The 15,000-nt window shown below is 44.4% G+C and overlaps 1 protein-coding gene across 2 annotated transcripts in view; it reads left to right on the top strand.

Annotated features, from left to right (window-relative positions):
• Positions 1 to 15,000, top strand: part of ttc39b (tetratricopeptide repeat domain 39B) — a 42,486-nt gene that overhangs the window by 17,385 nt on the left and 10,101 nt on the right. For both annotated transcript variants that reach the window (XR_014599623.1, XM_084042692.1), the window contains exons 10-15: positions 1,265 to 1,373; positions 1,568 to 1,635; positions 6,913 to 6,972; positions 8,412 to 8,573; positions 9,383 to 9,474; positions 10,780 to 10,900. Coding sequence is in view for 1 of the 2 variants with exons in the window: in XM_084042692.1 (XP_083898818.1) it covers positions 1,265 to 1,373; positions 1,568 to 1,635; positions 6,913 to 6,972; positions 8,412 to 8,573; positions 9,383 to 9,474; positions 10,780 to 10,900 (612 nt within the window). In the remaining variant the exon portion in view is untranslated. The remainder of the gene's footprint in view (positions 1 to 1,264; positions 1,374 to 1,567; positions 1,636 to 6,912; positions 6,973 to 8,411; positions 8,574 to 9,382; positions 9,475 to 10,779; positions 10,901 to 15,000) is intronic.

The following is a 15,000-nucleotide window of genomic DNA, read 5'->3' as shown; positions in this document are numbered from 1 at the left end:
AATAGGTGACTGATTAAGCATCTTACCTATAAAAATTGTTTTGAATTGCTTGGAATTATGTCACCAAACCCTACTAATTGCAAACAATTCAGAAATACCCTTTTAACACATTGACTGCCATCGGCTAATCTCAGAACGTCCATCGTAGTGCCAAGCTACTTCTTACCTTTTTTGTTTTTTTGATTCCGTCATAGGCCCCGCTAAATCCGTTTAAAATCCGCGTTCATTTGGTTCGACACAAACACGGGACCCGACCGAACAAAACGCCGAAAACCGTGCCGCGATCCGACACTGCATTCTGGAGAACGAGAGAAAAACGCTAAAATGGTGGATGCGGTGAGAAAAACAACAAGCCAGAGATAATGGCGTCCAAAGTTGACCGCTAGACAGGAAACGGAGGCGGGAGAAAAACCGGAAACAGTATTATTTCGTTTCCGGTCCGCCCCCTTCGAAACCGGAAGTGCAAAAAAAATCCGGAATCTGCACCTGCACGATTTAACATGGGAAAACACCCGCCCCGTAGGACTACGGGAACGGCAGTTAACGGTTGGATTTAACGGCCCGTAGGACTACGGGCCTGGCAGTGGATGTGTTAAGTGTTAAATAGCTCTATATTCTGATAGTACTCATTGCTATAGAGTGTTTGTTCAGTAAAAGGAGTCTCCCATGTGTCTCCAGCCCTTTATTAAACAGAAAATGCGTGTTCATTGCTCTCTCCGGATTGGCTTAATTGTTGTCACCTACCTGAAAATGTGCTATATTATGTTTAGTAAAGAGCTGGAGAGACCCTTGTGACCGAACAGCGCTCTGTAGCAATGATTACTATCAGAATATAGTACCGTTCTTTAACCTTTTTAACCAAAAAAAATAATACCCAAAAATATCACTTACCCTACCTTTAAGTGAATAAGTGCATGTATTCAGTACGTTTTCATGGCTGTCAGATTATCAGACTAAGCTGCGCCGCGAGTCTACGATGAAAAACATTTGCGTACACGAGCTGAGACTTGGTGTGAGATTTGATCGTCATTTTGCGCCCACGTCAAAATGTCGACAGACTGATAAATGCCACGAATTGCGTTGACATGAATGTACTTAGATGTTTTGGTCGAGTTTGATAAATGAGGGCTTATTTCTCTGTCTCTCTCTATATCTCTCTCTGTATGTGTCTCTCTCCCCTGGTATTAGACAGTGGTTGTGTTACTATAGTCTATTCTACTAACTACTGGATGTGTGTGTGTGTGTGTGTGGTGTGTTTGTGTAGGATTTCGGTCTGTCTCAGCTCAAAGAAGGAGCATCTAGTGGCAGTCTGCGGGCCATCCTGTGTGCTCTGACACTGCTGTTCTACCACACCTATATTACATTGATACTGGGTAAACACACTCACACACACACACACACACACACACACACACACACACACACACACACACACACACACACACACACACACACACACACACACACACACACACACACACACACACACACACACACACACACTCACACTATAATTATTAGTTGATGTTTCTAATTGTTATGTTCGATTGTTTGTTTTTCTCTCCAGGTACAGGGGAAGGTGATCTGGTGGAAGCTGAAGCTTTACTGGAGCCGTACCAAGAGAAATACCCCAACGTGAGTTACATAACCATTCTCCTATAAAACCACATATAACCACACATACCTAGGGCTGTCACGATTATTACATTTTACTTGACGATTAATTGTCGCTCAAATAATTGCGATTAACGATTCAATTGTGTTTCTGTTGTTGAACACTGGAACATTATGAATAGAAATGCCATTTCTGTTTGGCTTTTAGGCTTCGTAAACAAAAGGTGCACAGGGCAGATACGACAAATAACCATACATATTTAATAACTTACTTGTAGAGTATAGGGCATCGCAGTTCCCGCCCACTTCCTGGTTCCACTGCAAAATACTCAATGCATTTTTCCCATTGACATTTCCAAACATATTTATATCAATTAATGTAAGCCTAGAATCAAGCTATCCAGGGTCCTGGTGAATCATGACCATAAAACGTTTGATTCTGTGAAAAAACTTTTTTGAAAACGGCAAAACAAAGGGTATTTATTAAATATAGTATATCATATAATTAAATATAAAATAAAAAAAATCACAGAAAAAAATGTTTAATGGTCATGATTCACCAGGACCCTGGATGGCTTGATTCTAGGCTTAAATTAATTGATATAAATATTTTTGGGAATGTCAATGGCAAAAATGCATTGAGTATTTTGCAGTGGAACCCGGAAGTGGCCGCAACTGCGATGCCCTATAACGTATCAAAACCTGTCTGTTGTGCCCGGTGTTCCTCAGTGGCTGGAGCAATTGATCTGAATTTGCACACGGGTCATTGACCATTAGCATATGCACAAAATGACGACACCCGTTTTTCACTTTCCCAAAATGCAAGCTGTTTCTTAGCGTTTTTATGCAAACACCGGAGATTCGGAGTTCGGGCTATGGGATCTATCATCACCATGGTTACAGCCCCGCAAGCTACGGGATGATCAAACTGCGCATGTGTGGAATTACTGCACGCTGCCGAGTGCCAGACAGAGAACGCGGCAAACTTAGAAAGGACTTTCATTTACGGCCACACACACTTTGATGGGTACTTACTTTGGATATCATCTTCATAGCACTAGCACACAGATTCACACGCGCAATGTTCTAATCCAGGTTGTGTTATTAGCACACATAGCTTAGCTCAAACAGCTTAAACATCAACTTCCCATGGTTGTGGGAGCGACGGGTCCGTGTGTGTGGGCACGCGTGTGTGTGTGTGTGTTCGAATTGGGTCCGCGAAGCGGCGATGGGTCGCGCGTGCGTGTTAGGCGATTATGTAATAATTATGACAGCCCTACACATACCCTTATTAACCATATGCTGTGTACCGTTATACCTGTGTACCGTTATATAATCACATATAACCCCTACATACTGTTACTGTTACAAATACCCAAAGGTTGCATAAGGTTTGCCAATGTAATGGTTTATTGAATTTCATTGAATTCATTAATGCGTTGACAGGGCAACGAGCTGTCATAACAACGCTTCAGATTATTAACCTATGGGCAACAGATATAATTTTAAATGGTGGCTATTCATATAATGTGGAAAAAAACAGTAGGCATGCTTATGTTATAATTCAACTTTCTCATAAACAGTACATTTGGTTTTATAAATGTTAGAAAAAAAGGGTGTTTGAATAGCTAAACATTCAGTTGAGCAGTTTTGTGATGTCAGGAGTGGAAGAGGTCCAGCCTGGTAAACTCGACCAAACTCCCTATAAACAAAATAGGATACTTATGTCATGATCAATATACACTTAACCTTTTACAGTAGAGAGGCCTCCAGGGCATTGCACATAGATCGGATTTTAAATGCTAGACATTTACAATGTTCATTTATTGGCCAATATTGTACCAAGCACTGGCAATACAGTGTAAAGCAGCAGCTGCTCCCTCCACTCGTTTATTTTAACCCATTAAGACCTGAGGCGATTCTTAACTCTCTCAGTGCCAAGCTACGAGTTATCCCGATTTTTTTCTGAATGCCCTCAGTGCCAACTACGAGTTATCCCGAGTTAAAAAATAAATAAATATATATATATTATTATTATTATTCTTTTTTTGGAAAATAATTTTCAGAACCCAAGATATCGTGATCTGAAGATTTGCTGCTCCATTCACTTCTTGTTTAACTTATTATTATTTTGTTTTATTTAAAAAATTGCTGGCACAGTATGAAAATATTTTTTTATTTCATTGGCACTGAAAGAGTTAAAAATGTTTAAAAATAGTTTTTTGAAAAAAAAAAAAAAAAAAAAAATCAAGATTTTTCAAAAATAGCCAAATAAATCTTAAAGTGACACAGATGCGTTCCAGGTCTTAAATGGGTTAATGGTACAGTGGAGATTGACAGGGAACGGGATCAAGAGAGTCAGGGAGTGACACGCAAGGAGGGAAGCGGGGAGGGTGATAATTCTCACTGCACGTACTCCTACGGGCTGAGACGGCACCTGTCAGCAGGGAGTGTTAAGGCGGGAGGATTAGGACGGATACTACTTCCTCCCGGTGGGGGCTCCTCACTGGCAGGTGAGTCGGTGGTCAGTAGGATACGACAGCAGTGACAGCACACAGAAACGTGTGTGGGGAGGAATTACAGTAAGTGGCATAGTGACTGAATTGGGGAGAAAAAAAGGGTAAGAAGAGTAAATGAAAACCATGATTTTTCAAGAACAATTACCCAACAACAGTGCCCCCTGTTGCATATCTGCTGCCTCTGCTTTATTTTAACCCCATGAACCATAGTGTCCCCATGATGTCATCATAGGCGAACATTCGGCGGAAATAGGAGAACATTCGCCGAAAAATAGCAGATCTACAAGCAAGCAAGGAGGGGGCCAAGTAGAGACCCCTGTTAATGAAGTATGCAAGGGATAATGCATGGGGAGGTAGTCCGTCTGTCTGTCTGTCTTCAGGGCGATTATCCACCTCGGCTTCGCCTCGGTGGATAATCGCCCTGTCGGGCTTTACATTTCAATCATGACTACCTCCCCATGCATTATCCCGCTTATTACACGGCTACTTAATACATAAATTAATAAAGAGACAGTTGACAAAAAATAGGCTATAATAAGGATGGTTTTATTAGAAAGTTAGAATGTGTTTACATTAACCGCAGATAGTCCGCTGTTACGCAGCTGCGCTGTCTGCAAGCACATCACACCTGCGTCACATTAGCCTACTTAGTGTCAGTATTCACGTTAAACTGAACATTTCCATTGAAGGTACAGTGAGACAGGGTGAATGGGACATCTTTGGGAATATTGAAGTTTCTGTCATTCATCTCTACGTGTGGTTCTTGCCGTGGCTTTACAGTTGACACACCTAGGAAACACAAAGACTAAAATCAGGCAACTGCTGCTGATATTAGGAGGATACACTACTACTTATCGTGTCATTTAGTTACAAGACAGGCGATTATGAGAGACACTCACCAGCTGTGCTGCTGTTGCCTGGAACGGAGGACAGGATCTTGCTCCACCTCTCCCTGTCCGTAGTGGTCGGAGCCCAGTAACTCCGCAGACTCCCCTCGCATCGGTGGCCAGTCACAGACATAATCTCCCTACTCTCCAGACCAGCGTGAGAGAGAAGTTGCACAGCTGTGCTCCTCAAGCTGTGATTTGTGTACCTCCTTGAAAGGCCGACTGCCTGGCTGATTTGGGTTAACATTTGCCCAAGGAAATTGTGCCCCATGGGCTCACGAGAGTACCAGACTGCTTCACTGTTAAGTAGCTGTTGGTCTTTCTTTAGTGGGTGAAGGTAGAACGCTTTAGCTTCAGGAGGGAAAAGCGATACATACTTTTTAAAACTGACAACGGGGCAGTTAGGGTTATCAGGCTCTGCAAAGATACATCCCCTGTAATTTTCTTTACATGGATCTCTGGCGTCTTTATGGTTCTTGGTCTCAGCGTTGTGAGCGAGAGAAATATACTCACAGCCATTCTCATCATGTTTTAGAATAAAGGAGTCTCTTGTCAAGTGTCTATTTCCCTCTCTGCCTCGCCTTGCCAGATGCAGTTGTACATCAAACCATACTTTACGGACCAGTCCGCTCGCTGTGTCCGCAGACAGCACCTCTGAGCGCCTGATGAGCTGTACATCTGTGGCTGAGATAGGGGGGTGGTGTTGGCTCACGTCTTTACCAGTTTTTCGAATGTTTTTAATGACAGATGAAAACACTCCGTTGCTGGATTTGAAGGTAACACAATTCATTATGTCAAGCTTTGAGAAGTGGCGACATATCCCAGATCTAAGTGCCATGTAACTGGCAACTGAGTAGGTTTCTCCATATCTATTTTGTACAGATGCATAAAACGAACGCAGCACCGGATTCAGGTTTTCAGCCCCATACGTGTCAAAGTCTGTTGACATTTTCTTTTCCACTAACCAGTCTTTAAACACGCTCATAGCCCATTCCGTGCTTTTTTTTGTGTTTATTTCATGTCGGTCTTCTTCAATTTTGTTGATTTCTCTGTCGTTGAGTTGTCTGTGTCTTTTAGTGTCTCTGGTGTTGTCTGGCTTTGTGTGCGTTTTCTTCTCTTCTCGTTTTCTCTTCTTTCCTGGTGACAGTTCATTCATTAACCACGACTCAAAAGTTTTAATTTTCTCCAAATATGTTAAAATTAACATTAAACAAATCGTCCATTGTTTGTTCTATGGAGAAGCGTAACGCTTTTTGCCACAGTGAAATATCTGATGTAAACAAACAAAGTTACTGGCCGGGACCTCTTAATGCGGAAGCGCGGAGTGATATGAGCCAGGTGCTCTGAGGCTTTGATTACACAGCGGTCCGTTATTGAGCTCATCGGTCATTATCCAGAAATAATGACCGATGACTGACCAGTCAGAATCGAGCATTCAACCAAGCCGTGTAATAAATAGGGTTATATATTTAAGTGCTTAAAATGGGGGAAGAAAACAATTAATCTACAATGACGCACAGTGTCGACTAATGGTTATGATCGTTTACTAGTCGACTATTTGGTGAAACCCCCTAGTTACTAGTATATATACCTCTACAAGCTCAAATGAAGTCACAGCCAATGAGAAGGAAGGGTAAGCAATGCAGAGCTGTGATTGGTAGATATAGCTGAAGAAGATAGCTGGTGCAAAATCAGATCTCCACCCTTAACCATATCAGAAGATTGACTGTAATGTATTGTGTGTGTGTGTGTGTGTGTGTGTGTGTGTGTGTGTGTGTGTGTGTGTGTGTGTGTGTGTGTGTGTGTGTGTGTGTGTGTGTGTGTGTGTGTGTGTGTGTGTGTGTGTGTGTGTGTGTGTGTGTGTGTGTGTGTGTGTGTGTGTGCGCTTTCAGGGCTCCATTATCCTCTTCTACTCCGCTCGCATTGCAGCGCTCAAAGGAAACTTTGAGAAGGTCAGTGACACAGTGTTTGCTCGTTGTTTGGAGTGTCAGATTGAATAGAAAGAGCTTTATTCTCAACTCACAAATGTGATTCAACTGGATATGGCATGACTCTCAATGCTCACAAAAGCGCTTCATGAAGGCAATGGAGAATAATGGCTCTGAACAATAGTGACCATGACAATATATTTATGGAAGAAATATCGTTGCTGTCGGGCAGAAACCAGCTAACTCCGTGTTTCTGCTTTTGCATTTTATTCCATAAATCAGTGCTATTGAACACCCTTTACATCTGTGTGTTGATTAAAACAATATTGAACCAAAGTGTTAAAAAGCGCTTCTTACAAAACCAGCTAATTCCATTGGATCCTCAAACTTTCTGCTAAAACTCCACTGTTTGTTTTGTTTTTGTCATTTCCTGAAAAATGAACATTTTGGAGTTAGCTTGTTTCTGCCCCCACAGCCGAGATATAATGAAACATATGTTTGTATATGTTTGTATAGCCTACTGGCAGTGTGCACAATGAATCTGGCACTGCTACGGTTTGCGACATTAGTTCCGGACAGAAAGAAAAGACACACACAGACAGACAGACAGACCTTCATATAGATGCCTCTTACAGCCATAAAAACAAAAACAGGATGAGCACCACAGATGTCACCATTCCCCATGATTGCTTTTTTGGATTTCCGTGGAGCCTCTGTTAACGGATTCCAGGATACCTTGCAGTGAACCTTTCACAGTGGTGGAAGAAATATTTGCATGTTTTACTTAAGTAAAAGTATCAATACCACATTGTAGAAATAGTCTGTTACACGTTCAGTATTAAACATTTGCTTGAGTAAAAGTACAAGAGTATTGGCATCAAAATATACTTAAAGTACCAAAAGTAAAAGTACTCATTATGCATAATGTCCCATTTCACAAGTTTTCAAATGTATAAAATCTACAAGCTCACAACGTGGCGCATCACAGCCTTACTCACTCGCCAAAGTGAGTAGGACTGAAGTGGTTAATGCATGTTTTGTAATAATAATCTAAATCTACAATGTAACTAGTAACTAAAGTGTTCAAATAATTGTGGTGGAGTGAAAGTACAATATTTGCTTCAGAGATGTAGTGGAGTAAAATCAATTGATAGAAAATAAGTAATCTTTGGGGTGAACTACCCCGTTAATATGTTTAGTTAATATGCTTTATGAATCTAGGCCAGGTCGTGTATGAGTTTATTAATCTAATGACATATGAATATTATGTTTAATTGATGTGCTTTATAAATGCAGACTACTGTAGGTCCAGACATGAGTAGTGTATGAGTTTATTAATCCGTTGTTTAATTGATATGCTTTATAAATGCAAAAAAATGTTAGGATTTAGATTTTTTTTTTAGAATCGCCTCAGGTCTTAATGGGTTAATCTAATGTCTAATTGATATGTTTTATGAATGCAGGCCAGGTCCCGGTACGAGGAGTGCATTGGTTCCCAGCAGGAGTGGGTGCAGATCCACCATCTGTGTTACTGGGAGTTGATGTGGTGTCATTCCTACCAGCAGAACTGGATGGAGGCCTATCGCTTTGCTGACTTACTGTGTAAGGAGAGCAGGTGGTCCAAGGTATACGCACACGCACACGCACACGCACACACACACACACACACACACACACACACACACACACACACACACACACACACACACACACACACACACACACACATAGCCACTTTCACTTTAGCGTTCCTATTTTGGGCAAGTCTTGTTTGGATCCTCGTCGGATCATCCTCTAATTCTAGCTGTAGTTTTAAGATGATAATAATAGGCTTACATTGCTAATTGCCTTGATGTGGCTTTTAAGAATATAGACAAAATATAATACCATAATGATATACCTTCATATACAGTACACTCCCTTCTCTGTTTATCTGTCTCTGTCTCCACCTGTGGTCCTGTCTCTGTTTGTCTGTCTCTGTGTGTCTAACACAGTTGTTCACAAACCTTTTAGCTCAAGACCCTAAAGAGAAATTAGATGTTTGCCTGGGACCCAAACTAGTGAAAATAGCAGAGCTACAAGCTCACCCGCCACGTTCTGAGCTTGTAGATCTGCTATTTTCATTACTTCTTGAACTTTTTTGTTTTAATGGAAATTATTAGATTTTCTGGTTTTATTCTTGAAATGCTTTTGAAAAATGTTGCAAGGGTTTTTAATCGATGAAAAGTTGTGATTTTTTTTGTTAAAACTTGTTTTAATCTTTTGGAACATAATATGCATTTGTTTATGTAGGAAACTAAAAAGGGGGATGTTTACTCGCGACCTATCAAAATTGGTCCGCGACCCAAACATGGATCCCGAGACTCCCGGCCCACTATTTGAGAAACAGTGGTCTAACCTGTCTGTCTGTCTCTGTCTCTGTGTGTGCATCCAGGCGATCTATGTGTACCAGAAGGCAGCTATCCTCAGCATGATGTCAGAAGAGGAAGTGGCGGAAACCGGAGAGAACCTGGTGGAACTATTCAGGTAAACTGACCCTGGACCCAGAGCGGTACAGTTGGGTTCAGGTAACTCTGGATCAGTGTTGATTTTGACAGCAAATTTTGATTTCGTTTTTTAGTCATAGTCTTTTGAATAAAGTTCTTTTTAGTTTTAGTCATATTTAAGTCGCATTAAATGTTTAACTTTTAGACCCGTTTTAGTTAACTAAATTCCATAAGATTTTAGTCGACTAAATCTACAGTTGATTTAGTCGACAAAAAATATTTTTGGTGGGCCGTGATGACATCGAAATGGCAGATTTTCAGTTAGCTGCACTGTAATGGATCTCCACTCGTCCCTCGCTAACATTTAAGTCTAGTTTTTATTCGTTGATGAAATTGTCAATATATTTAGTCATAGTTTTAGTCATCATAGCTTAGTCTTTATTTTGTTTTCGTCAGTGAAAAAAGGCAGTCGACGAAAATTGTTCGTTACAGTTTTAGTTGACGAAGGTTTTCATTTCACAAGTGGATGCGCGTCAACCACATCACTGAGGTGATAAATCATGGAGGCGAGGATGAGAGGATGAATAGGTTACTCTGGGGATGAGGGGAGGAATAGGTCAGTGGTTCTCAAAGTGGGGTCCGGGGACCCCCAGGGGTCCTTGGGGGGGATTCCAGGGGGTCCCCAACAAAAGTAGTCTATATAGCATCACCATCATTGTAACCACTTTATCCATTTATATGGATAAAATAGTAGATGTACAAGCTCACAGCGTGTCACTTCGTGCCGCGCTGCGAGCTTGTACAGCTGCTATTTTTTAGTTTTAACTTGAAAGTATTGGAACATTTTTTTCATTATTTTATTTTTTATTTAACACAAATCTTCTGGGGGTCCCTGGCACAAAATATTTTCAGACGGGGGTCCGTGGCCAAATACATATCAATTTGGGGGTCCTTGACATGAATTTATTTGAGAACCACTGAAATAGGTGACCTGGGGATGAGGGGATGAAATGGGGGTTGAGGAACAAATCGCTTGCCACTGCTGGTGTGAATTTGGTGTGAGGCACGTTTAAATAGGTTGGAATGAACATTTTAGCTGTGTTTGAAGCGTGGTTTGTTACCGAAATGTAGTTGTTTAGACCTTAGTAGATACCAACTTAATAGTCTTGATATGCAAGTAATTGTGTGTGTGTGTGTGTGTGTGTGTGTGTGTGTGTGTGTGTGTGTGTGTGTGTGTGTGTGTGTGTCTGTGTCTGTGTCTGTGTGTGTGTGTGTGTGTGTGTGTGTGTGTGTGTGTGTGTGTGTGTGTGTGTGCGTGCGTGCGTGCGTGTGTGTGTGTGTGTAGGCAGGTAGAGGGATTGAAACAGCGCTTGGCAGGGAAGTCGATCCCTACGGAGAAGTTCGCCATCAGGAAGGCGAGAAGATACAACGCAGCCAACCCTATTAAACTGGTCGTACCTGCACTGGTGAGATACAAAACATACATAGTATATATATACATATATATATACTGTATATTTCTTCTTATGGAGGCCTAATCAGGGTCCAACATTTGCCTGAGGCAAGTAGAAAAAAAACTGCGGGCAAAAGAATCCTGTTTAGACCTGCCTGGTTGGGGAGGGGGTTGGGGTTTCCTTTTGTTTTTGTTCTCAGTTCCTTTCTTTCTCCTACAGTATTTCTCCTAGCAGGCTGCCTCTGTCTGCCTTTTCTCAACCTCTAAACAGGGCTCCAGGCTGCCACCTAAATGGGTGTGCTAATCTGGACAGTTGCAGATTTATGATGTCTCTAGTCTTATTTCTGCCGTATTGATTTGACGGGAGCGTACTCAAGTTCCCTCAACCCTATGTTCCCTCAGCCCTATATTCCCTCAGCCCTATGTTCCCTCATCCCTATGTTCCCTCAGCCCTATGTTCCCTCATCCCAAATTAGACCCTATGTTCCCTCAGCCCTATGTTCCCTCATCCCAAAATAGACCCTATGTTCCCTCAACCCTATGTTCCCTCAGCCCTATGTTCCTTCAGCCTTATGTTCCATCAGCCCATGTAATATTCTAATGTTTTGTCTTGTCTGTCTGTCTGTCAGTATCATGTCAGTATCATGGTCAGTATCATGTCAGTATCATGTCAGTATCATGTCAGTATCATGGTCAGTATCATGGTCAGTATTATGTCAGTATCATGGTCAGTATTATGTCAGTATTATGTCAGTATCATGGTCAGTATCATGGTGGTCAGTATCATGTCAGAATTATGTCAATATCAGGAGTGGTTATTTGCTTCAGTCATCAAAACGATTTCTATAAGTTTAGGGTTGTAATGGATAAAATAAAATAATTTACCCATAATTTTCCTATGACTGATAAAAGTATTAAACTCCCTTTTTAATACAGTATCTACTGTGTTAAAAAGTTTCTGGGGGAGGACCTCCAGCCATATATGTCCAACCCGTATTCATTTGACTGTGTAATGTTCATGTCTGTATATCAGAACTTTGTTTGTACTCATTTAAATCCCCCTCTATTTTTTTATTTTTTATAATAAGCTAAGTTTTCCATAGCTTATTATACCTTTAAACTCATTTTTTTGTAATGTAGTTGTTTTGGATATCTACAAAAGCTCGATATTAGTATAGACATGTATCATTATTATTATTAATATTTTACTTTATTAGCTGTGATAAAAGTTCAATAGTTCACTGCAATGATCAGTAATTCTTTGCAGCTGTTGTTATAGGTACCTATAGGTTTCAAAGCTGTTTGAATTTGAATTGATGATAAATTATCAATATAATTTAACATCAGTCAGTTTCACAGCTGTCTGAATTTGAATTGATGAGAGAAACTATACATATAGTTTAATGTGTCTTAGCTGACCAGGTCAAAGCAATTAAGTTTGACCAATCATGTTGCCCAAGCATCATGGTCAGCATCATGGTCAGTATCATGGTCAGCATCATGGTCAGTCATGGTCATGGTCATCATGGTCAAGTTTTCCTTGTGACATAATGTACACGTATACGTACCCCCAGAACATGCTTTCAACACGTACAATTTAAGGTTACGTGGCGCGGCTCCGACGCCCCGCGGGTCCGAAAGCCGAAATCCGGGCTCAAAAAGGGTGGAAAAAGAGCAGATCCACAAGCCTGGATAGGCCTGTGGTGGCCGCGGGGCGCAATACCGGCCGTGTCCACAAGGCGGCGCCCTCCCCAGTCCATGGTCCCCGGTAGTGATGAGCGGGTCGACCCGTAACCCGCGGGACCCGCGGGTCAACCCGCGGCGCGGGTGGGTCGAGTCAGAATTTCAGAGGCAATTATGCGGGCTGTGGGTGAGCGGGTCAGCCGCTCTCACACGCAAAAAAAAATAAAATGATCACATGCTCTTGTTTTGTCTTTATTCCTAATAAGAATAAGAATAATAACAATAAAACAGTTTGAATACACTTGGGGATTATTTTCTAACCATGATTTTACAGAATAAAAAAAACATTGCGGGTCGCGGGGCGGGTTGAGCCATAGATTTATATATGGGTTCGCGGGGCGGGTTGAGGCGGGTTGGGTTCCGTCGCGGGGCGGGGCGGGGCGGGTCATGAAAAAACCCGACCCGCTCATCACTAGTCCCCGGCCCACCTCCGCGCCCAGGGACGGTGGCTCCCGGAGCGGGTAGAGCAACCGAGTGTGAACCCGGCAGTCTGCCGGGAGGCCCAGGGCTCCTGGCCTCTCCCCTGCTGGAAGGGGGAAGCCAGGGAGAAGGGCCGACTCGTGCCATAAGATAGCTAGGGATCATGCCCAGGAAGAGGCACCTTCCAGTTCCTGGGGTAGCGACGGGGCGGCGAAGACCCCCAAAATCATGGTTCTTTGAAAAATTTCGATTTTTTTCCTAAGTGTCGGCATGGGCTCCAGAGGTCCCCGGGGACCCCCTGGAGGACCCCCGGCCTAAAATTCCAACTTTTTTCGGCTTGTCGATCTGCGCTTTTTCGGGCTAAAACGGCCCGTACCTCCCGGTCCGTGGGTCGCTCGGGGCGGCGGAGGGCTCGTTGGATCCGGGCCGGGGGTGCGCACGTGTCGGTACCCCCCCCCCCCCCCCGGGCCCCTGGGTGGCTGCCCGGGCAAACGGTGGCCGAAAAACCCGAAGAAAGCTCCGGAAGGCTCAGGAGCTTTAGGGCTTGCTGCCTCTCCCATGCGTGAAATTTCGCATTGGGGGGAAAGTGGCCACTTGTGCCATAGGGTAGCTAGAGACCATGGCCGGACATGGTGCACCATATTCGGGGGCGTCCCCGTGCCTCGCAGGGCCATGGATCCTGGAGGTTGCAGCCTGAAGTGTTGCAGCCTCAGGTCGCCCTGGCTCTCCCCTGGTGGAGAGGGGGAAGCTACGGACAAGGGCCGACTGGTGCCATAGGATAGCTAGGGCGACGGAGCCTCGCCCGACGTGAGGCTCCGTCTGTGGATCTCCGCGTCGTACCTCCCTGTCCCCTCCCCGTGGCCCAGGAGGCGTCCCGCTCGTCCCTGCCTCCCTCCTGTGAAAAAGTCTCCCGGTCGGGACGCCCACTCGCTCTAGAACGTACCTGTGGAGCTTGGCCGTGGGGAGCTTGGCCGCCGGGAGCTCCCGCCGCCCCTCTCACGGGGGGCCTTGGCAGTCTCCACGGACCGGCAACCCCACGGTGCGCGCCTCACCTGGGCGCGCTGTCTCTGTGGCGGAACAGGAGGCCTACCTGGTTGATCCTGCCAGTAGCATATGCTTGTCTTAAAGGGCGCTGCAGACTCGTCTGAGTTGGGCGTGCAGTCACTGCCAAGTGACCACGCCGGGACAGTAACTGATATGGGTGTAGACAACATAGGTGGCGCACGCAGGAGTTGAGTAAACCAAAGTTCCCGATTGTGGACCAACAAGGCAAGTTACCTTGATGGGGTTGGGGGCGGGGGAACTTGACATGAACCTGCGAGCAGCTACGTATCTATGTGGGTTGTGCCCGGCGCCGCGGTTGTCCCGCAACTCAGCAGTGGCTGCACCCGAGTTAATCGAACGAGATTCCCACTGTCCCTACCAGCTACCTAGCGAAACCATAGCCAAGAGAAATGAAATCAGCTCAGACCATAGAGGAAAGAAGACAATCTTCAGCGAGGAAACAAGACCCTGCTAATGGGCGTGATAACTATTTGCGGCACCCCTTGTACCACCAGGTACCTGCGGTCTGTAGGCCGCGGGACCCCCCCCGACTTATCGCCCGCCGAGGGGTGCTTAATCGTGGGTACGCGGGACCGGCCGGTGAGCCGGGCCCGACGCGCTAAGTTCAGAATAGTCCCAGGGGCGACTATTCTGGTTTGTACCACCAGGTCCCCGCGGTGCTTGGGCCACGGTCTGTAACTTCACTTAACGCCCGCTGAGGGGTGCTTAAGAGTGGGTCCACGGGACCGCCTGGAGAGCCGGGTGTCCGTCGAGGCCTCCCCAGGGGTCCCCAGGGGTCCCTGGCTGTAGAGGCCTGACCCGACCGACAGACTGGTCGGGTTAAGCCTCCGGAGCCAGGGACCCCCGGGGGTCCCCGGTCCACCTCCGCGCCCAGGGACGGCTGTC

Source organism: Gymnoscopelus microlampas (assembly GCF_963454915.1).
Source record: "Gymnoscopelus microlampas genome assembly, chromosome: 19".
Taxonomy (NCBI): Eukaryota; Metazoa; Chordata; class Actinopteri; order Myctophiformes; family Myctophidae; genus Gymnoscopelus; species Gymnoscopelus microlampas.
This window is presented reverse-complemented; position numbering and strand designations above follow the sequence as displayed.